The sequence below is a fragment of the Microtus pennsylvanicus genome, chromosome 6 (assembly GCF_037038515.1).
Source record: "Microtus pennsylvanicus isolate mMicPen1 chromosome 6, mMicPen1.hap1, whole genome shotgun sequence".
NCBI lineage: Eukaryota > Metazoa > Chordata > Mammalia > Rodentia > Cricetidae > Microtus > Microtus pennsylvanicus.
The window spans coordinates 84,035,119-84,059,234 of NC_134584.1; the positions used below are offsets into that span (position 1 = coordinate 84,035,119).

The window sequence follows — 24,116 nt, forward strand, 5'->3', positions numbered from 1 at the left end:
AGACCTGTCTCCTCCCGTCTTATATTCCTCTCTAGTGCTGGAATTAAAGGTGTGCACCACCGCTGCCCAGCTTTTAACTAACTAGTGTGGCTGCTGGGATTAAAGGTGTGTGCAACCACTGCCTGGCCTGTATGACTGACTAGTGTGGTTGATTTGCAATGACCTTCAGACCAGCTTAATTTATTAAAACACCAATAATATATCACTCTAATTCTCCACTTTCTAAACTGTGTCTATAGACACTCTCCCTTGTGCTGTCCACAGGACTAGTCTGAGGGGGAGGAGGAGCCATTGTTCGTGTGTTCATTTCTTTGAGATGGATATTAAAAACTGTCTAAAGATAGCCAGCTCACTCGTGCTAGCCAGATGGAGGGGCCAGGCTTACTTGAGTTGCAGGTATTGCCATAGCCTTGTGTGGTACTGGCATCATGTTGCTCTTACACATGCTTCCCCTTGGCCCAAAGCCATGGAAAGTGTATATTATACAGAAGATCTCTTCAGGGGCTCACACGACTGCTCTGATGAGAACCGATTTATTAGCATTTGCAAGAGCATCCTTTTTGCAGTTTTATCTTTTATTGACGTCCTTGGGATTGAACCGAGGGCCATGCACATGTTCACTTAGCACCTAAACCAGCCTCACTTAAGTATTCATTATCAGACATTTTAGTGTCTAGTCTGAAAGTGAGAGAACGTGAACTTGGGTTTCCTTTTTCTTTCTGTCTTCCCTCCAAGAGTGGTCCAGAGGTGCCTGGAGCATGCCTGTCAGTCTTCAAGATACTTTAGTTCTGAGACGAAAGATCTGAGTATAACTGCAGGTAACACCCACGTCTCTCACCCTTCTTCCTTTGTTGGGAGTCAGCTTGCGATAGCCTGACTTTCTACTGGACATTCTTGAGATCCCATTAAAAGATGACTTGGGGATCTTAGGCAGCATCCGAAGAACCAATGGCACCAGAAGCTCGCTCCTCTCCTCCGTGTGGAGACGGGAAGCACTTGCAATCGAGATGTGTAACTGATGGGGGTTTATCTCTACAGCCTCTACCCCGTGGGATCATGATAAAGGGAGCTTATTCTAGCATTGCCTGACTTCATCCCGACGGTCACTCTGTTATACCCTGCAGGGTAGTTACATTACATATATTACAAGGCTAGGATGGTTTAATTTGGAGGTTTCCAAGTGAGGTGGCATGTGTTTCTTAGCAACTGGCAGAAATTAGTGACTTGGTTGGAAGCTGCAAGGATGAGCTCATCTCTGTGCTTCAAGGCAGCCGCACTGGGGAGGGTGGCTACCATCCTCTAGCGAGGCTCTGCTCTCATCTCTCATTCAGAATGGAACAAGGCTCGTTTTTTTCACATTATAATATCTCCATGGGCGCACCATTGCTCACCCCTGCTGTAGCTTAGCACAAAAAGCTCACATCTTGACAGGATCTATGTCACCTTGTAAACTGCACATTCTGGAAGGGGGAATAAAAGAGCTAAATTCCCAGCTCATACGCCTTTGTGGTGTATGTGGCTTCGTCAACTGAACCATCTCAGTTTCTGGAATGACCTCGTTCGCATAATCTGGAACCCAGTACTTGCTCTTGGGGGTCCTCATGTTTGTTGTCTTGTGTGTCTCTTCTCTGGGACGTTGAAGTCAGAACTCCGGGACGGGCAAGCAATCTCCTCTGCCAGTGTTGGATACTGGTGAAGTAAGCTTGGTTCTTAACATGCCTCTGGTGTGAAACTTGACATCTGCCGCTGTCCCCTCTGCTTCCGTGCAGGTGGCTCCAGGAAGGAGGTGACTGAGCACTGGGAATGGCTCGAGCAGAATCTATTGCAGACGCTCTCCATCTTCGAGAACGAGAATGACATCACCACATTTGTAAGAGGAAAAATACAGGTAGTGGTAGCCTTTTCATTTTGCTTTCGTTGAATGTTGTTGAAATATGTAGTGTGTGTGTATAAGATTCTCAAAGGATAAAAAAAATACTTTTAAACATACTAAAGCCCTTCAACTGGAAAAAAATCTAAACTTCACAGAAATATTGCAAAAATAAGAGCTGTATATGACCCACCTGTGTGCCCTTTGCTCAGACTTGTCTTGACCTTCCACCCCACTTCGGATTCTTAAAGCTAACTAACCTTGAAGAGGGACTTCCTCCTGAATCCTTCAGTGTGTGCTTTCCAATATTGATATCTGATGAAAACAAATAGCATCATTTACCAATGTGTATAAATGCATCATTTTTACAGCACTTTAATACTTAGTATATATTCTAATTTTTAAAAAATTAAATTTATTTATGTGTACAGGTGTTTTGTGTACATGTGTGTATGTGCACCATGTATGGACTTAGTGCCCTCCAGCATCAGAAAAGGGATCAGAGCCCCTGGATTTACTGATGCTTGGGAGCTCCCATGCGGGTGCCAAGAACCAAACCCAGTCCTCTGCAAGAGCTGTCAGTGCTCTTAGCTGCCGGGCATCTCTGCAGTCCCATGTATTCTGATCTAAACGGGGTTGACTGTACCCTCGGTGGCTGTGGGTTTCAGCCCCTAAGGGAACTGAATTTAGTTTGCATCTCTTCAGTCTGGAACATTTCCTCAGCCGTTCCTTATGTCTATGACATTAATGTTGTTCAACTGTGCACTTCTGGTTTTAAGAAAAGGTTATTTCATTTGAGGCTCTGTCAGATGTCTCTCCATGATTGAATTCAAGTTCTGCCTTCCTGGAACAGTGTGCTACTTAAGCAATCTTGTGTCCTCCTTGGGCTGCGGTGTCCCGAGGCACGTGATACTTATCTGGCACCTGCTGGTGTCATGAACCCATTCAAAGTGGTGTCCATTTTCCACTGTAGAATTCATACTTTTATGTTTACATATTCCTATAGGAAGATATTTTAAACCATAAATAACCCAAATTTTTGTCAGAATTTCTCTGTTGGTGTAGTATCCACTAATGTTTTTTTTTAAAAAAAAAATCCGAATAGTTCTTCAGGTAAAAGTTTATAAATGATGGTTTTATTAAATCTGAAATTGGCACTGGCAGACTACTATTAACTACAGATGTCCTTTCAAAATTATCATTTTGAAAATACCCATCTTTTTTCATCTCACGATCCAATCCAGAATCATAGGCTTCCTTTTGTCTCTTTGTTTGGCATGTGCGTTATAATCAGTTCAGTCACTACCTGTGCTTTGATAGCTAGGTGCTGTCCAACATTTTGCACCTACAAATTCTGTTGCATTTAGAATCTCATGCGTTTGTGCTTGCATATGGCTGAGGCCGTCTGTACCTTGAACTTGCAGAACTGGGATTGCCAGATTGAAGAGCAAATGTGTGTGCTGTTTTGCAAAGTATTCTCAGTTCCCTCCAGGATGCTGTACCGTTTTATATGCCCACTAGTACATGTGTAAATACCTCCTTCCCTGCAGCTTCTCCAACAGCGTGGATTCTTCAACTTTCCAACTTCTGCCAACTTTAAGGCAACTTTATACAACAACTTATCTTTGAATGAGCTTGGGTAGCGTTTCCTATGCTAAGGGCCACGTTCTGTGTCTATTTATACATGACTGCAGGTATCTTCTGTTTATCTTTTACAGGATTTGGGGGTCTTATTTTTCTTGAATGTTTTGTGTGTGTGTGTGTGTGTGTGTGTGTGTGTGTGTGTGTGTGTGTAGACCAGAGGATAGTCTGGGGTGTCTTTCCTCAAGTGCTACCCAGCTCTTCTTTTGTCTTTAAACACAGACTCCCTCTCTGGCCTGGGACTTGCAAGGACACTGCTGTCTGGCTTGCGAGCCCTAGGGACCCACCTGCCTGTCTCTGTCTCCACAGTGCTGGGATGCTCCACCATGCCCAGCTGTGGTTTTCTGGAGTCTAGGTATTGATTTTAGGCTCTCGTTCCTGCAAAGCAAAGACTTTATGCTGGGCTATGTTCCCAGCACCCCCCCCTTCTTTTTTTTATTTTCTGGAAAGGTCATCTGCCTTTTGTTGGTGATGCACGTGTTGTGGCTATTCCTCCTGCTTGTCATTTGTCATCAGACTTGCTCCTAACAATTTTTGCCACACAAAGTTGAAGATGACTTTTTGTGTATGGGGGATGCTCAAAATGATTAATTCATTCTGTTTTAGCATCTGGGTTTCTAGACATTGTTTAAAAACCTTTTTTAGAACCAAAATAAGGGGAATTCTAGTGAATGGTCTGGCAGAAGGCTGCTGTAAAATCCCATAGGAACAGCCAGTGCCCTCTTTCCTCTTTCTACATGACTTTTTCATGAGCACGTAATAATTGAAACAGGAACATTGATGACAAATGGAAATCCATTGCCCTCTAGGGTCTGATGTGTTTGAAGTAGGGAGCTGAATTCACAGTGGCTCATACTCAGCTCTGGAGAAAAAGTGCATACAGGAACCCCAGCCTGCTTCTCATGCCCAGCCTTCCCTCAGAATGGAGGGACAATCTCCATTTAGAGACTAAGAAAGGGGGAGGGGACTAACACATTGGAAAGGGCCAGATACTACAACTTAAGTGTGTGTGTGTGTGTGTGTGTGTGTGTGTGTGTGTGTGTGTGTATAATTGGGAATTGTGTGGTGAAACTCAGACTCTATGTAATGCATGTATGTGAGTATAGAAATCAGGAGAGCTTTTAATTGTTTCATGTGTGAGGGGCTGGAGGAAAGATGGAGAAGACACATAGACATCAGACAACACCAGGGCCCATGTCACAGTCCTGCCTCTGAGGCTGCCATCTCTGTATAATATAAAAATGATAGTGAGGAAGAAGCAAGCTTCTGAGGGAAGGACAAATTATGTCAGTAGCTTTTCTTCTCTTTACATTAAATATGTCAGGTTTACTTCCCCTGAAACTGTTTATGAGGAGGGAATTCCCATTAAAGCAGTAATGTGTGAAATAATGTCATTCATGTGCAAATGAGTGGCTTGCCAGGTCACAGATTGCCCGGTACTTAAGGAGACTAACAGGTTTATTTGTTATGGGATCTAACTAACTTTTGTAAATTATAAATGTGACAGTTACCTAGACAGGCAACAGGAATTCGAGTGCCATGCATAGCATTTTGCATGCTTACTTCTTGATGCTTCAACATGTTGATCACAGTGGTGGTATTTTGTGTTCTTATGCTGCCTTGACTAGTATCTACTCTATATAATTAGAGTTGTTGGGGGTTTTTTATTTTTTGTTTCTTTTCGTTTCTTTTTTTTTTTTTTTTTTGAGACAGGTTTTTCTGTGTGTCCTTGGCTGTCCTGGAACTAGCTCTTGTAGACTAGGCTGGCCTCAAATTCAGAGAGATCCGCCTGACTCTGCCTCCCAAGTGCTGGGATTAAAGACGTGCGCAACCACTGCCTAGCTCATTATAGTTGTTTTAACCAAATATAACTCTCCATAATTCATTTTGTCTTTCTAGAAGTTACTTTTGCTTCTAAATTAGCAGGGGACAGGCAGACAAATAAAGATACAGTCACCACTTTAGTTTACCTGACTTCTGCCGCAGATTCTATTTCTCCGACCTCTGTTAGGATAGAGGTTAACAGATAAAGCGATTAAGACATTGTAGTGAACCCAAACTCTTTAATGGACTGTAAGCATAAGTTGTTGTGCCAGAATCCCCGGGCTTGCTTTCACTCTCACAGCTTTTAAAGGCTCATTTTATTATTTTCATCAGGTGTATGTACCTGTGTCTGCGAGGGACCTGTGCCCAATAGTACAGGTGCCTGCAGAGCTGGGGTTACAGGCTGGTGTGAGCCACCTGAGGTGTGGCCTGGGAACCGAACTTGGGTCCTTTAGAAGATCAAGCAGTACTTGCTCTTAACCTGCATCATCTCTCCTGCCTATTGCTAAAATGGCTTTCAAATTTAATGTCCTCAAGCTTTAATTATCTGTCCTTGATTATAAAGCTAAACATTTTCTCGTGTTTACCAAGTTGGGGTGGGGTTGTTTGTTTGTTTTGGTTTTGTTTTTTAACATGTATTTGCTTTGTTTTGTTTTGGGACAAGGTCTCATTATGCAGGCCTTGCCTGTCTAGAACTTACTGTGTAGACCAGGCTGGTCTTGAACTCACCAAGATCTCCCTGCCTCTGCCTCTGCCTCTGCCTCCCAGGTGCTGAGATTAAAGCACACACCACAATGGCTAGCGTCTGGTTTGCCAACTTAATTTTACTCTTCAAGTACACCTTTACACAGTTAAATTTACATGAAGCAGCCAGTGCGTTAGATACATTGAACTCTGAGTTTATGAGCAACTGTTGCCTAGAACCAGAGTGATTTATTTTGGACTAAGTAGAACCCGTAGAACTTTGATGAAGAAACATTCCATCCTGTGTTCCAGCAACCTGGCCTTCTGGCTGAACATTCACAGAAAAGCCTTAAAGAGAGCTTGGGCATTCTGGACTCTGTCTTTTCCTAAAGGTGGGGAAGTTGGAAGAGAGGAGTGATCTATTGATTGATCTATTGATGAATTACATTAGGCTCCAGAGTGTCTTGGTTCTATACTTTCATCAGTCTGTTCATCCTTAAAAACATGTTTACGTTTAAATGAACATTCTAGAAGTTGGTATTTAGCATAGTGTTTTTGTACCAAGACATACAGAGCCTTTCCTGTGATCTGCTGTGTATAATTTAGTATTAATGTGCTCCCTATTCTGACTTAGTAAGAGATCCACCACAGAGCAGCAAATAGAAGCACACTTGAGGTTTCCAGGCTGGTTCCAGGCTGCTGAGGTTGCCTAGGAAATGCTGATGCTGCTTCCTGTTACTGGGTTCTCCTCCTCTTAGTTGTGTGTGTCTTCCTATTCACTCCTTCTTCCTCCATTCGTTCTTCCTTCCTTCCTCCTTTCTTTTTTATTTTTCTTTGTTTTCTTCTTTTTTTTTCTTTTTGCTTGGAAACAGTCTCACTCTGTAGCCCAGGTTGACCCAGAAGTTACTACGTAGCCCAGGCTGGCTTCGAACTCATCAAGATCCTCCTGAACTCCTCCTACCCGGTGATCCAATGCCCTCACACCACCTCTGGTTGTCTGATGTTCTTCATGTAACTCTGCTGATGCCTGTTTATGCCTAGAATAACCTGGGTCCAACTCCTCGGCCTCCATGGACCTCAACATCCCTGTTCTCTCCAAGGGTTTGTAGCAGAACTAATTAGAGGAAAACAGTCTTATCTTAGGTATTCTCCCAGGACAAAACATTGCTATTTTGGATGCTAGCCATACGGCTACCCTGGGTGATGATGGACGAGCCCACAACTGGAAACGTAGTTTTCTAAACATCAACACTGTGAAACAGTGTAGATTCCTCAATCCACAACTGAGATCATACAATAAAAAAACAAAATATGGCTCCTAAAGATATAGTCTCACTTGGGAGCCCAACATATTTCTCTTCTAAGACTATCGAACTGGATACCTTTTGATGTTAGGTAATGTAATGTTCAAGACACTAGTGTTACAACTCATATTTAATGGCTGAGGAAAACATAAACAGAATCCAATGTAAATTGAAAGAGCATAGAACTGAGAACATTTAGATAGAATTACGTCTTGCTTAGTCTCCCAGGGAGGAAAGGGTGACGGTGGGGGATGGTCAGGGAGTGATCTTGTGTTGTGGGTTCAGTTCAGGCTTTGGTAGGACTGTTGCTGGCAAGTGTCCGTTTCAGATCATGGCTGTATAAAAGCTGAGTGGGCTGAGAATCTTAACGGGAAGCCACTGTGATAATTCTGGCTTGTGCTGGGGGTCTAGGGTTGGCCCTGAAGGTAGAACAGATTGAAGATGAGCTGTGAAGTTGTGCTCACGTAAGGATTCTACTGTTTGCTCTTAGCTGTGTGTCCAAGACTTTCAGTCACATGAAAGGTGATGAGGATTTTTGGAAGACTGAGGCCTTCCCTTCTGCCCCCACGGCAGTCCCCAAGGGAAAAGGTGTGGCAATGGACATGAAATTCAGGAAGCCATTTCAGTGGAGGACACAGGGAATCACCAGTGCTTTGTGTGAGGGGAAAGAATCATAGCTAGAAGGTTCACAGAGAGGTGGGAATTCACTAAAGCAGCCTTGGAGGGTTGGTGATGTGCCTGAAACAGTCATAGGGGACTCGGAGTGACAGGATCAGAGCCTAGAAGGTGAGAGTTTAGAGGGGATCTTGGGCCTGCTGGGGCGGAGCTCTTCCTGGGAACTATTCAGACCCTGTACGATGAAGGAAAAGCTGGTGCTGATTGGATTCACATGAACGTGACCTAGTGTCTCTGGTGTGACAGCAGTGATGAGCTACTTAGGTCATTGATTATAAGAATTATCTAGTCAATTTTTTTAAATTAGCCTTCCTTATTTTTTTTTCATATGGATGTTTTGCATGTGCAAGTATGTCCCGTGCATCATATATGTGCCTGGTGCATGTGGAGACCAGAAGAGGAAGCTAGATGCCTTGGAACTTGAGTTAGGGACAGTTGTGAACCACCATGGGGGTGCTGGGAATTGAACCCCAGTCCTCTGGAATACAAATGCTCTTAACTGCTGAACCCTTGCTCTACTTTCTAAAAGTCAACTTGTGTGTGTGTGTGTGTGTGTGTGTGTGTGGTTGTGAGGTGGGTGCATGTTCACGGATGGACATGTGTAGAGACCAGAGGGCAACACTAGGGTGTTCTTCTCAATTGTTCTCCACCTTAGTTTATGAACCAGTATCTTTCACAGACTCTGGAAGTCTCTAATTCAGCTAGACAGGTTAACCCCGAAGTCCCCAAGTCTCCCTGTGTCTCCGTCATCAGAGCTGGCATTAGCGAGATGGGCCTCCACAGCTGGTTTCCGTGTAGGTTGCGGGCAGTCAAATTCAGGTCCTCCTGCTTACATGGCAACCACTTTACTAGCTGATCCAGGCAGCTATCCTGTCCCTCAAAATTTGTTTTAAGAGGATGTTTGTGGGGAATATGAAGGCTACGCTGGAAGAATGAGAGCCAATAGATAGCCTGAAGGCCAGGAATTGTAGCTATCATGATCCTGTTGTAGGTGTTTATCCTGAAGGACTTGGCCATATCTGGGCCAGAGTTTTCACAAGTTCACACAGATACAGGGGACACTCTGGGCCCTGAATCCACAGCTATTATCCTCTGAAGTCCAGACTGTTCCAATGAGAGTGAGATCAGAGAAGGTAAAGATGGAATATGGACCGATTTTACGATTACAAAGTCAACCATGGAATCCAAGGGAGCCTTATCTTTTAAAATATATTTTATTTTGTGTGTGTATATGTGCATATGTATATTTTATTTTGTGTGTGTATATGTGCATATGTATATTTTATTTTGTGTCTGTATATGTGCATATGTATATTTTATTTTTGTGTGTATATGTATATTTTATTTTGTTTGTGTATATGTATGTTTTATTTTGTGTGTGTATATGTGCATATGTATATTTTATTTTGTGTGTGTATATGTGCATATGTATATTTTATTTTGTGTGTGTATATGTGCATATGTATATTTTATTGTGTGTGTGTATATGTGTATATGTATATGCACGCTCACACGCATGTGTTACCGTGTGTGCTGCAGTGCCCATGTGGAAGTTAAGAGGACAACTTGCAGGATCTGCCTCTCCTTCCACTGTGTGGGTCCCGGGGATTGAACTCGGATCATCTGATTTGACCAGTGCCTTTAGCCACTGAGCCCAAGGTAGCTTTCTTCTCTAAAGAGATGCACAGTAAACAGTCTTCAGGGAGTTGCAGAGGATTTGGCTAGCAGCTAAATGGCTTCCCAGGAGACCAGAATGATTCAGCAACAGATTTAGATGAGCCCAGTCGCTTGCTATGCAAACATTCTCTCTCCTGCCCAGCCGTCCAAGAATCTTGTGTCTAACTGACTTCTCTTCCTGTATTCATCTGTTTCCAGCTCCGATGACTCCTGAGGTGGGGGTCTCCTGTCAGATGTCCATTAGTGATGACCGTCAGTCCTTTCTCCCTTGACCAAACAAATGGTGATTCTTTTTTATATAAAGGCAGAACTGACCTTTATGATAACCCTATCGTGATGCATTTAATAAAAATTAAGCTGGCAAGGGCCTTTTTTATTTCCTTATTTTAAGACAAACCGCTTCATTCCTAGTGAACATAGGAAACAATGAGCACCAACGGATGAATAGTAAGATCCTTGGAGAACCTTTTAGTGCAGAAATGCTGCTGGTTAATTGGCTAAGCGCGAAGGCTCTTGAGAAGCAGAAACAAGAGGACCACAGTGAATCCAAGGCCAGGTTGGACAGCATAGTGAGTTCCAGGCCAACCTGAGAGCTAACCGGAAGCTTAGAATCCGATGGGTTGCCTTGGAAGGGAATCAATCTTTAAAACAAATCCGGTCTTAAACGTGTTTTGCTCCCATCTCTTGGGCGGCTGTCATAATTCCACCCGTCTGCTTTGCCCCCACTTAGGGCATCATTGCGGAGTACAACAGGATCAACGACGTGAAGGAAGATGACGACACCGAGAAGTTTAAGGAGGCCATCGTGAAGTTCCACAGGCTGTTTGGGATGCCCGAAGAAGAGAAACTTGTCAACTACTACTCTTGCAGCTACTGGAAGGGGAAGGTTCCCCGGCAGGGCTGGATGTACCTCAGCATTAACCACCTGTGCTTCTCCTCCTTCCTCATGGGCAGGGAAGGTGAGTGGCTGCGCTTCCATGGGAGCCTTTGGGAAGTCCACGGAGGCTTTCCCAGAACTCATAAACCAAGTCAGAATACCAAAACCATGTGTGTAGAGGTGAGTCGAGATCTCTTCCTGCCTTTTTAATGAGCGAATTCCATTATTTTCAATTCAACAACTGCAAACACATTATTCATTGAGCAGTTGAGGGTCACCAAAGGTATAGCTGGCATGACTTCAGCCTGTAATCATTCTCATCACAGAGTTTATGTGATACGCATTATAACTAACAAATGAGGCCACAAACACAGGGACCAGGAGCTCAGAAGAGTTTATAGGGAAGGTTGGGAGCAGGGCTATGAGGTGACCCTATCTGGACAGGCACTAAGTAGTGTTGACCGGACCTTGTTGCCTGTGCTCAGCCAAGCTGGTGATCCGGTGGGTGGACATCACTCAGCTGGAGAAGAACGCCACGCTGCTTCTGCCAGACGGGATCAAAGTGAGCACACGATCCAGTGAGCATTTCTTCTCCGTGTTCCTCAACATCACCGAGACATTCAAGCTGATGGAGCAGCTTGCCAACATAGCCATGAGGCAGCTCTTGGACAATGAAGGATTTGAACAAGACCGGTCCCTGCCAAAACTCAAGAAGAAATCTCCCAAAAAAGTGTCCGCCCTGAAACGGTGGGTGAGAGAAACTGTAGAACTCAGGGATGGAAAACCTTTCCATCCGCACAGGTGCTGAGTTCTGGCCAGCTTCCAGTTTGTGAGCTCTTTCCAGAGCATAGTACAATGGGAAAAGACGGCCCGAGCCACCCCTGGTCAGTGAGGGAGACAGGCGGGATGGGTTCCTCCACCACGCGGTGGGATCTCTGCTAGCGTTAAGTACAGCGGGCCCCGGATGACCTCACATGACCTCTCACCGAGCTGCTCTTTGCTGGGTTCATGGGTTATAGACAGGTGTACATTTTGTGCAGAAGGATGGACACATGGGGGCCGCCCAAGAGAGAAAGACTAAGAGCAGCAGGTCAGAGGCCAGTACACAGGCGGAGAAGCTGCAGGGAAGCCCGTAAGGCTGTGTGCAGAAGTTGAGAGTATTGGCTCATGACACCCCAAGACCAAGTTCTCGGCACAAAGGAGATTTATTTTCCCCAGAGGGACAGAGGACAGAGAATAAGAGACAGAGCCAGGAGCTAGAGGATGGGAGAGAAGGGGACTGGAACCAGGGAGAAGGAGAAGGGGTATTTGTCTAAGGCAGGGGTCAGGATGGGTGGGAATGAAAGGATTCCTCAGGATAGAGAGGAAACAGACCCGGTACAGAGGAAAAAGGCAGTTTATAAAGGTACAAGAGGAACCCCGTGTTAAGATGAGGTGTTTAATTTTGATTGGGCGTGTTAATTAGAGTAGCCACAAGGGGGCGTATGACTGCTGGACTTCAATTCTTTAACAGCCGGGCCTTGGTAATCAGCCTCAGGAATAAGAAAGTGTCCACAGAAGGGAATAGACCTGGGTGGCTAGCTTTAGGAATATAATCTAATACTGTTGTTGTTGTTGTTGTTGTTGTTGTTGTTGTTGTTGTTGTTGTTGTTGTTGATGTAGCAAGGCAGAGGGAGTGGAAGAGAAGGGTAAGGCCTGTCAGAGACACGCTTGCCGTGCTCGGGTCGACTAGAGTCCCTTAGAAGGAGTCAGGGGAGAGTGTGCCCAGGGCATAAGGAAGGGCAGCTTTGATTGCATCGCATGGAGTTGCCTCCAGGACATCAGGATGGAGGTCGTTCCTGTAAAGTCCATGCAGGTGGAAAGAGTGGAACCCGAAAGGAGGTGGTTAAGATGTCTTTGAGGTTTCACGTGGGGTTTGACATCCTAGTGCACAACAGATTTATTAATTATCTTAATGAATTATATAGATGGCAAAACTCAAAGGCAGTTAACAGAGGAAACATCAAAGGCAATTGACGGAGAAGGGATGGATTTATTTTTTTTTTAAGTTTGGAAAATCTTTGATGCTGTGTGACTTTTTCTACAGAGACAGGAACCAGTGCCCATTCATCCCAGATACGACACCAATGACAGACCAGAGAAATGATTCACCCAAATCTAGCTTAGGGACCAGTGAGTTTATTGAGGTTGCCTCTAGGAGCCCAAGTTTGTCACTGAGAAGCCCACCTGGTGTGGCATCCACTCCTGGGGACACCTGCGTCACCTTCACTGAGGTGTGGCCGCTCAGCCTGATGGAGGGCCTTCTCCCAGCAGTCGGTAACTCCTAAAGCCCTGGAAGGCCTGGTGGATGGTGCGTGTCTCTGCAGATCCTAGGCCTGAGAAGGTCATGTCTGAGAAGTCTCCCTCCTCCCTCCACGAGGGGGTGTTGCCATGCAGGGGATAGTGGCTACACCAGAAAACAGGCTGCATGCAGGAATCTGATGGGAATACTTCCTTGGGGAGGGTGGGTACCCTGGTTAAGGCTGAGGATAGAGCTTAAGAAAAGTCTTCAGTGAGATCTCTAGAAGGGAAGAGATGCCCGATGCCTGCAGCTCCAGAGCCAATGAGGACAGAGGTGATTTTACAGACAGCACAGGGAGGTGGGGGACCCTTGTGCACGCCCCTTCTCCGCTGTGGGAAGCCAGGTGGAAAACTAGGCCTTATGGAGGCACGGTGGGCTGGAAGCCTGAGGGGAAAGGGTGTCATCAGAGGCCTCAGGTGAGATCTAGAACTTGATCCTAGGTCTCCTCACTCTGTCCTGTAGTTCAGGGTGGAGAATGACAGCCAGCAGACTCGCTTCGCTGTTCATGATGTCGTTAGGTCTTTCAGGGCTACGCAGTCAAACCCTGTCTCAAAAAGCCAATCTTCAAAAATGACTCTGGATTAAAAAAAAAAAGTCTAAAAACCTCTTTAGAAATTCTTGAGTTATTTAGAATGAGAATGAGCTTCCTTCCTTGGTCCTAATTTGTCCAAGATTTTTTTTTTTTACCATTTATCTATGTTAACTGAAAATGGCTGGATGTAGTAAAATGATGCTGTACTCTGAGATCGCGAGGTTGGAGTCCCGCCAAGATGCAGCTACGGAGCGAGTCTCAAAGACTGAGAGGCGAGGGCTGGGACCAACGGGGCCATAGTGGGGAGGCACTGGGGCATCTCTCTTGGTGACCGGAACTATAGTTCCTGGTTTGCAGTGATCTGGATGCCAGGGCGAAGAGTGAGCGGTACCGTGCCCTTTTCCGGTTGCCCAAAGATGAAAAGCTGGACGGCCACACCGACTGCACCCTCTGGACTCCCTTTAACAAGATGCACATTTTGGGTCAGATGTTTGTCTCCACGAATTACATCTGCTTCACCAGCAAGGAGGAAAACCTCTGCAGCCTCATCATCCCACTCCGCGAAGTAAGTGTCCAGTGGAAATCATATTTTAGGACATCCGTTTATAAGGTAGTTGTCTTGGTTGTCTTCATCGTCTCTGTCTCCTTTGAGCAGGCTCTCTCTCACTGAACCAGAAGCTCACCAGGTCAGCTAAGCTGGCTGCCAGTGATTGCGCTTATTCCCAGCCCTGGTGCTGAGGCTGGCCAGGTGCAGCCATGCCGAGCTGTAGGCTGGGTGGCATTCAAACTCCGCTCCTAACAGTGTACTTCTTAGCCACACCACACCATTGCTCCAGCTGCTGCTGCTGCTGCTTCTCCTCCTCCTCTTTCTTCTTCTTCTTCTTCTTCTTCTTCTTCTTCTTCTTCTTCTTCTTCTTCTTCTTCTTCTTCTTCTTCTTCTTCTCTTCTTCTTCCTCCTCCTCCTCTTTCTTCTTCCTCCTCCTCCTCTTTCTTCTTCTTCTTCTTCTTCTTCTTCTTCTTCTTCTTCTTCTTCTTCTTCTTCTTCTTCTTCTTCCTCCTCCTCCTCTTCTTCCTCTTCTTCTTCCTCCTCCTCCTCCTCCTTCTTCTTCCTCCTCTTCTTCTTCTTCTTCTTCTTCTTCTTCTTCTTCTTCTTCTTCTTCTTCTTCTTCTTCTTCTTCTTCTTCTTCTTCCTCCTCCTCCTCCTCCTCCTCCTCCTCCTCCTCCTCCTCCTCCTCCTTCCTTCTTCCTTTGCTTTTTATAAGATGTTTTTCAGTTGTTTGCCCTCAGTGAATACTAGCAATGCCTGTGATGGGCAGTGCAGAGCTGCAAGCCCTGTGTTTCCCGGTCAGTCACGCTCTGGTCCCTCTCAGAAGCTAAGGTGAGCAGAGCCTTTAGACTCCCGGTGTGAAGAGCCCATGGTAAAGCTCTCTTCCACTCTGCTGCTCTTCTCTCTCTTTTTAAAGTGTTATCTGAGCAATCAAATTTTCTCTTTTTTTCCTGTATTTTAAGAGTAATGCATTATTATCATAGCAAAATTGCAAAAGTCAGATAATCAGAAGACAAAGTTCCCTCTTAGCATAGCGTTTCCTGTGCATTATTGTGTGTGTCAAGAATTTAGACAGAAATGTAGGGGGGTTTGTAGTTTTACTTCATCTAACAGTGAGTATCCTTACATCATTTTCCCAAGTCATTAAATAGATTTCTACAACGTAATTTTAATGACTATATATTATTGCATTAAATGTATGTACATAACATAGTCACCTATTTATCTAGAGCTGTGCCCCTTCTCTCCTGCTGTTTTCCCCGTCACGTGTATAAATTTCCTTACGCTATAGATTATAAATTCCCTGAAGCTGAATTGGCCAATCACAAAGAGCACAAACTACCACACAGTTGACAGATTCAGTTCCCTTTGGCATAGGTTTAGCTAATCAATATTCAAACATATGTGGAGGCCAGGATAATTGGCTGGGGGGGGGATCAACTACATTTACACTTAGTGATTCATATTTTTTCCTGAAAATTCACCTTGATTGATAAGTTTTTCACTTAGTTCTAAGCACAGTTTTCGTGTGTGTGTGTGTGTGCGTGTGTGCGTGTGTGTGTGCGTGCGTGCGTGTGTGTGTATGTGTGTGTGTGCGCGTGTGTGTGTGTGCGTGTGCGTGTGTGCGTGCGTGTGTGTGTGTGTGTGTGTGGACACCAAAGCCACAGCACAAGCATGGAGGTCAGAGGACAATGCCCTGGCTCTGGCGCTCTTCCAGGGTGGAACTCGGGTCTCCAGGCTTGCAGCGCAAGCCCTTCACCTGCTGAGCTTAGCTGACTCTTACCCTTAGCATGATTTCTTTTGTCGGATTCTGCCTGGACACGGTATAGCAGTTACCCAGAGCGGCAAGGGAAATGCACTTTGGTATCAAGAATGGGCGTCGTTATCCAATGTGCAGAGGAAGTTTAACTCTGCCCAGACTGCAGACCTCTGAGTAGAGAAAATGCTAGCATTAGGTAGAAAGTCGGAGTTACGCTGGACATGCTACTTCATGTTTGCCTTAAGATTTTTTCCTTAATATGCTAAAAAAAGAATCATTTTAGTACATTTGTGTTTGTTTGGGGTTGATAAAAACCTTGTTAAAAACCATCAGCGCTGGGCTTAGGAGACCGCTGTCAGTGAAGTACTTGATGTTCAACCATAAAGATCTGAGTTTGCATCCTCAGGACCCAGGTTTAAATTTAAGCATAGCAGTATGCTCCTGTTGGTGGCAAAGGCTGAAGGATTCCTGGTGTTCCCTGGCCAGTCAACCTAGAGAATTGGTGAATCAGTGATCAACCCTGTCTCAAAAAGTAAGGGAGAAAAGTCATTGAGGGAGACATTCAGAGTCTTCTTCTGACTTCTCCATGGCTGTGTGCGCACACACACACACACACACACACAGGCAGAGTCTGCAGGTGTGTGGGGCTTCAACTGAGCCGTCTATATCGTGTCTGCTCCAGAACAAGTCCTTGAGAGCACTCGCTGCCAGGTCTTGGCGTCTATGTGATGCACCCAGTGGACTGGTAGTGTTTTAAAGCCATCCTAGCCTTTGCTTAATGAAAGGAGCCTGCACCGGAACTGCTTCCTCTCTTACTTATGAGGCCACAGCTAGGAGTCCTGTCTCCTTCGGCTCCATGAAATTTTAATGAAAAACGGGAATTTCTTTTCCGTTCTTGGCACCCTTGGCATCTGGGGCCAGTTATTGCTGCAGACTTGCAGCCCACGGGGTATCGGGCAGCGTCCCTGGCAAGGCAGCTGTCATATCTCCAGCTGTGACAATCAAATACGCCTCTGGACACTGAAAAAACACCCCCCTAGTTTGGAAAAACTCAGAAAGATAGTTCTAGTTTCTGGTAGCGACTCCGGTTTGATTTGTATAAGGCATGTGCTTCATTGGAGCCGAGTTGGAAGGATCGCCGTTTGTCTGATGATGGCACAGATGGCTCGGGCAGGGAGTTAAGACTCGGGCTCCTTTCCAGCCCTTCCCATGCAGAGTGCCCAGCTTCCTGTCTCCTCAGGTGACCATTGTGGAGAAGGCCGACAGCTGCAGCGTGCTCCCTAGCCCCCTGTCCATCAGCACCAGGAACAGAATGACCTTCCTGTTCGCCAACTTGAAAGACAGAGACTTCCTGGTACAGAGGATCTCGGATTTCCTGCAGCAGACGACTTCTCGAATCTACTCAGACAGAGAGTTCTCGGGAAGCTGCAACAGTTCAGATGACGAGGTTGGTGGGAGACACCCGAGCGTAGTGGGGTGCTCCTGTGTTCGGGCCTGGAGTGTGCACCTCCTTGTCAACTTGTTTGACTGTCGAATTTAACAGCCATGCCAAGCCCCCAGCCCCACTGCCCAGTGCAATATCTTAGCAAGATTGTTTTGTTATAAGGAATTAGTTTTTAGTCATCGATCTAAACCCTCCCCACACCTTTATTTTTTGGTAATCAAGATTGAGTAATGGTTTCACACATACTAGGCAAATATTCTGCTACAGAGCTGTAACTCCAGTCTTCACCAAGTTCTCCAGGCTGGCCTTGACCATGCAATCCTCTAGCGTCAGCCTCAGCTGCGATTGCAGGCTTACACCTGAGGGCCCAGTTTAAGCTTCTTTTCTTTAAGTTGGAGTTATCATTAAGTGATTTGACCTGAGTACAAGGAAAGTGACTCTTTTCTATTTGGTAACTTCAGAGGCAAGGATACAGGAGTCTCTAAGTAAAGTCAGGCCTGAAATACAGCGTTGTTATGGTGCTGGTTCTGTGATGAAATGCGTGTTAGACTACCATCCAGGGAAGCTGGAACCCCGAGAAGACAGGCACTAGGAAGTTTCTGTTAGCTAACCCATGTTTTAAAGATGGGAAGGTTGCATGTACCATCCCTGGCCCTGCTCCCTGGCCGCTTAGGTAGCATTTTTGAGATGCCAGAAAGTTTTCAAGGCTTTTGCTTCTTCCGCGTCGTGCTTCACAAAGAGACAAATCAATGAAACAGATAACCAGCCACTTTTGTTAACATAATACAAAAAAAATCCTTTATTGTATTTGTTTGCTACTTGACAATAGTACTTGGTTTCTCTGTAGGTAATATAAATCTTGGAACATTTTTTTTCTTTTGTTTATTTTATTGAGACAACATCTCACATAGGCCAGGCTGTCTGGAACTTGCTGTGTAGCTGAAGATGACCTTGATCTTGGGTCCTGACTCCACCACACACACACACACACACACACACACACACACACACACACGTCACCACACCCAGTTCATGTGTTGCTGGGGGCAAATCCAGAGCACTGTGCCCAGTAAGCACTCTATAGCTGAGCTGCATGCCCAGCCCTGGGAAGTCTATCTGAGCATTGAAATACTGTTGTTTATAACTTTTGCCCAGTATAACTCCTTAAAAGGTATTGACATGTTGGCAACAGCCCTGTCTCTTCACATAGCAAGAAGCATACAGGAAAATAAGACCTAGCTTTTAATATCTGCACAGAACACAAAAGAAGTAAATTTTGCTTCCAGGCCCATCCACGTGTGCCCTTCTCCATTGGCAGGTGTACTCTCGGCCCAGCAGCCTCGTTTCTTCCAGCCCCCAGAGAAGCACCAGCTCTGATGCTGATGGAGAGCGCCCCTTTAACCTCAACGGCAACAGTGTCCCCACAGCCACACAGACCCTCATGACCATGTACCGGCGGCGATCTCCAGAAGAGTTCAACCCGAAACTGGTAGGTGCCTCTTGCTTTCTGCCAAAACTTGTTATATTAGAACAAAACCATAAAAACCCATTGCAAGGTTCATTTTAGGTATTTGTGCACATTTGTACATGCATGCGTGCAGACCCCTGAAGCTGGAGCTACAGGCCATTTCAAGATTGCTGGCTTCTGTGAACGCTGGGATCTGAATTCTGATTGTACACTCTTGACCACTGAGCCACCATCTCTCTAGCCCCCCATGTAGATATTTTTAAAGTAATTAAACAAATTAACATCTATAGAAATGGCCATAAATGTCTGTAGGAATATGTAACATGGTTTTTCATAAGCAGGTAAAACAATATTTATATAAATATGTCACCAAATAACAGAGTGCTTTACTGAAGCCTTGAGCGTTACTGTACCGGCGTGACTACTTTTCTGTTTGCTTGGTCTTGTTTTAACTGTTGTGTAAGCACCTACTTTCTCAGCCCACACTTAAAAGTCACCAATTCGCATTCATATAAAACCACAGGTACGATTAGCATTCTACTGACCCATTACATAGGACCCTGATACTGAACGGAAAGTTTGGTGACAGAACAGGCTATGATTGATGGATAAAATAGTTCTATATTCTCAGGGGTTCTGCTCAGAGTCGACTGTCTATTTCACAGGGATCCGTCACTCCACGTTCTAATCTGTCATTACGGTCGGTCCTCAGTCCTTTCCCTCAGAGCCTTCTGGGGCCTCAGTCATATTCCATCATATCTTTCAGGCCAAAGAGTTTTTAAAAGAACAAGCCTGGAAGATTCACTTTGCTGAGTACGGGCAGGGGATCTGCATGTACCGCACGGAGAAGACTCGGGAGCTGGTGCTGAAGGGGATCCCAGAGAGCATGCGTGGGGAGCTCTGGCTGCTACTCTCAGGTAAGGAGGGCTAAGAGCAGCACAGCCGAGCACCCGTGGGGTTTTCTTCCAGGCTCACGTCCTGTCAGGCATCAAGTCCTTTGCGAAAAGAGCCTGTATGCGGAGTTTTTCCCTAGGGACTGCTGGTCAGCTCTGTCCTGCCAGCCAGCTCCCAAATAAGCACACAGAGACTTATTACCCTTTGTTGGGTATATGTGCACACACTCGTGAGTGGCCTTCATGTGGAAGCCAGCCTGCCCAGAAAGGTCTTCCAGCTCCTGGCTGGGAAGCCCATGTTGAGATCTATCGCTTGGCATGTCCCTTAAGGTTGCTGCATGAGGTCTGGGCTCTGGACCTACTGAACCCAAGTTCAGTCTGTCCCCAGGGAGAGCAGAGCCAATGTCAGGATGCTGCCAACCAGCCGGTCATTGTTGGGCGCTAGGACAGGGCCGACCATTGGTACTCATGTCGTGGTCAGCACAGACATTATCAACCACTCTCATAAAAACATCCCATGCCTTTTGCCAGTCATCCTTTATCTTCTTCCGCCAGAGGAAAGTGGTGGCCTCCTTCTTCGTCGCTGTAGCTAGTCTTCTCTGGACATCTCAAGGGGATGAAGTCAGTGTTCGCTGAAGACTGACTTCTACCTAGGACAGCATTTGCAGGGTCCAAGCATGATGCAGCCCATAGCAACATCCCAGGCCTTGTTAAAGTCCAGGGCTGCACCCACACAGTTTAGGCTGTCCCTTGCTTTCCCTGAATGTCATTGCTGGGAGCGCTGACATGACTTTTGGATCCTTTTGTGTGTAAATGGGAGTAGAACTTCTGGCCCTCCTGATGACAACCCTGGGAGGTTGGCCTGAGCAGCTGCATCTTTCCGTATCCCCTCTGGTGATGCTGGAGGTTCAGCTTCTCCACACCCCACTATCACTACTGCCTTCTGTTATTGCTCTCCTGGTGGGTGGGGAGTGCCTTCTCATTTGGGGCTTGGGTTTAAGGGAGGTTGGGCATTTATTTGTTTGCTTATTGAGATATGGTTTCTCTGTGTAGCCCAGGCTGACCTAGAACTCACAGATATCCACTTGCCTCTGCCTCCCGTATTAAAGACATGTGCTACCACCACCCAGCTTGGAAAGGTTGTTTTTTTTTGCTTTGGTTATTTTTTTAATTTAATATAGTATTTTAATTCACTCTTTGAGTATTTCATACATGTAGATAATGTATTTTGGTCATTTCACCCTTATTCCCCTCCAGCTCTTTCTGGACCTGCCGCTACTGACTTTCTCCCAACCCCCAAATTCCTGCATTCTTTCTCCTCCCTCCCTCCCTCCCTCCCTCCCTCCCTCCCTCCCTCCCTCCCTCCCCCCTCCCCCTTCTGTCCTCCCCCTCTCCCTTCCTACTTCCCTCCCTCCTTTCCTCCCTTCCTTCCTTTGTAAAACCGACGGAATCCCATTAATGTTGCCCGTATGCACATGGGTGTGTGGCCTCACACTGTGTAGCCAGCCTACAGCTGCCGCACCCCTGAGCAGAACTGACTCTTCCGTCCGTACCAGCCATCAGTTGTCAGCGGCACCTCAGCTAGGGGTGCAGCTTCAGGAGCTTCTGCCTCTTCAGGTCCAATAGACACTGGTTGGCAGCAGTCTTTGCCAATCTAAAGGTCCACCCTGTCCTGTGTTGTCCCCTGAGCCTTGGGGACAGTTCCCGTACCCCTTTCAGAGCCGAGTGTCCGACAGACACTTCCTCTCTGCAGTTTGGCCAGTTCTCTAATTGTGCTTTTGATGAATTTCCTCAATCAATTATTGGCTGCTTATATAGGTTTTCTGTAAAAACATCTACTGAGTCCTTTGCCCATTTTTAATTTTGTAATATTTCAATTACTAAGTTAGGAGAGTCTTTGAATTGGTTTTGGGAACAAGTGTCTGAGGAGAGTTTTCTAACTGTTCCATCCTGCTGCCTGTGTTTTCACTGTCTGCAGGCTTTGAAGCGCTGTTTCTCAGATTCCGAGGGAGTATGATTTTTCTTTTGCCACTGCGCTTCTGAGGCGTGAAAGCTTAGATTAGTGGTTCTCAACCTGTGGGTCCCGACCCCTGGGGGTTGAACAATCCTTTCACGGGAGTCACCCAAGACCATCCAAAAACACAGATATTTATATCAGGATTCATAACAGTAGCAAAATTACAGTTATGAAGTAGCAGTGAAAATAATTTTATGGGGAGAGCGGACCCCAAGAGCCCTGAGAGCCCTACCACTGCCGCAGGCCTAGTCACCATCACACCCCCCGGGAGGAGACGCAGCCTTCGCCGCTGGCCCCAGTCACCACCACTGCAACCATGAGCAGCAAGTCCGAGACCCAGCAGCGGCCCGCCGCCCCCGCAGAGGTGGCGCCCGCTGGCGGGGACAAGAAGATCATCGCAACGAAGGTTTTGGGAACAGTAAAATGGTTCAATGTAAGGAACGGAATGACACCAAGGTATTCGTACACCAGACTGCCATAAAGAAAAATAACCCCAGGAAGTACCTTCGCAGTGTAGGAGATGGAGAGACTGTAGAGTTTGATGTTGTTGAAGGAGAAAAGGGTGCGGAGGCAGCAAATGTTACAAGCCCTGGTGGAGTTCCAGTTCAAAGCAGTAAATACGCAGCAGACCTTAACTATTATAGACGCTACCCACGTCGTAGGGGTCCTCCACGTAATTACCAGCAGAATTACCAGAATAGTGAGTGTGGGGAAAAGCGCTCCTGAAAGCCAAGCCCAACAATGCCGGCCCTATCTCAGGCGAAGGTTCCCACCTTACTATTTGCGGCGACCCTATGGGCGTCGACCACAGTATTCCAACCCTCCTGTGCATGGAGAAGTGATAGAGGGTGCTGAAAACCAGGGTGCAGGAGAGCAAGGTAGACCAGTGAGACAGAATATGTATCGGGGTTACAGACCACAATTTCGCAGGGGCCCTCCTTGCCAAAGACAGCCTAGAGAGGACAGCAATGAAGAGGACAAAGAAAATGAAGGAGACGAGACCCAAGGTCAGCAGCCACCTCAACGTCGGTATTGCCGCAACTTCAATTACCGACGCAGACGCCCAGAGAGAACCCTAAACCACAAGATGGCAAAGAGACAAAAGCAGCTGATCCACCAGCCGAGAATTCATCCGCTCCCGAGGCTGAGCAGGGCAGGGCTGAGTAAATGCCGGCTTACCATCTCTACCTTCATCCGGTTTGGTCATCCAACAAGAAGAAACGAATATGAAATTCCAGCAATAAGAAATGAACAAAGATTGGAACTGAAGACCTTAAGTGCTTGCTTTTTGCCCGTTGACCAGATACGCTAGAACTATCTGCATTATCTATGCAGCATGGGGCTTTTATTATTTTTACCTAAAGATGTCTCTTTTTGGTAATGACAAATGTGTGTTTTTTTTAAAAAAAAGAAGGTCTGGTTTTTCTCAATACACCTTTAATGGTTTTTAAATTGTTTCATATCTGGCCAAGTTAAGATTTTTAAGAACTTCATTTTTAATTTGTAATAAAAAGTTTACAACTTGATTTTTTCAAAAAAAAGTCAACAAACTGCAAGCACCTGTTAATAAAGGTCTTAAATAATAATAAAAAAAGAAAGAAAATAATTTTATGGTTGGCGACACCTCACAGTGCCAGGAAGACTGAGAACCACGGGCTTGGACCTGTATTTCTAATGAGACATGAGATTTAACTCACCGGTGCATGTGAGTTGCCTTCTGTGTGGCAGAAGGAATGGCCTAACTCCCCTCCTTTCCATAGGAATGTTGTATTGTCCTGGCCTGATTTCTTAAAAAGGCTCTGCTTCCCCGAATTGAGTTGTCCTAACTCCTCAAAAAGGACAGCAAATATGAGGATTTATGTCTAGGCTGCAAGTTTTAAGCCATTGATTTATATATCTGTCTATGCCAGTATCTCACAGGCTCAATTCCCGTAACTTTGTAGTAAGTCGTGAGGCAAAGGAATGTGAGCCCTCCAAAAACCATTTTTCCTTTCAAGATCGATTTGGCCAGTAGGGTCAGTCGCATTTCCAGAGAGTCTGGGGTCAGCTAATCAGTCTCCATAGCAAGGCCTCCTGTGGTTTGGATGGGTGCTGGGTTGGGTTGCAGGTGAGTGTGGTGTGGGTTCCCATGGTGGCCGCTCCAGTCTGTGGCAGATGATCTGCTTCTGTTGGGATCTCTGTTCATTTCTTTGAGCTGCTCGTAGCTGGCAATGTGTTAAGTCTGGCCGTTATTTCATTGTGCTTCTAAATATTTCCACTTTTGATCCTATTGGAAATGGAATTGCTTTCTTTCATTTGACAGTTGGTCACTGCTAACATATATACATGGAGTTTATTTTTGTATATTTATCCTGCATCTTTAATATATTCATTTTCCCTATTTTGGCTTTGTTTCCATTTACCTAGTGATCAGTAGTGGGCGGTACCTTCTCACGTACTTGTTGCCTAGTGATCAGCAATGGGCGGTACCTTCTCACGTACTTGTTGCCTAGTGATCAGTCATGGGCGTACCTTCTCACATACTTGTTGCCTAGTGATCAGTCATGGGCGTACCTTCTCACGT

At 45.8% G+C, this 24,116-nt stretch overlaps 1 protein-coding gene and 1 pseudogene across 1 annotated transcript in view; both read left to right on the forward strand.

Moving 5' to 3' along the window:
- Positions 1–24,116, forward strand: part of Tbc1d9 (TBC1 domain family member 9) — a 111,420-nt gene that overhangs the window by 61,302 nt on the left and 26,002 nt on the right. Inside the window, exons 3-9 of the mRNA XM_075976587.1 lie at positions 1,770–1,888; positions 10,406–10,634; positions 11,038–11,299; positions 13,783–13,990; positions 16,972–17,178; positions 18,494–18,664; positions 19,410–19,560. Of these exons, the coding sequence (XP_075832702.1) occupies positions 1,770–1,888; positions 10,406–10,634; positions 11,038–11,299; positions 13,783–13,990; positions 16,972–17,178; positions 18,494–18,664; positions 19,410–19,560 (1,347 nt within the window). The remainder of the gene's footprint in view (positions 1–1,769; positions 1,889–10,405; positions 10,635–11,037; positions 11,300–13,782; positions 13,991–16,971; positions 17,179–18,493; positions 18,665–19,409; positions 19,561–24,116) is intronic.
- On the forward strand, positions 21,870–23,273 carry LOC142852687 (Y-box-binding protein 1 pseudogene; annotated as a pseudogene).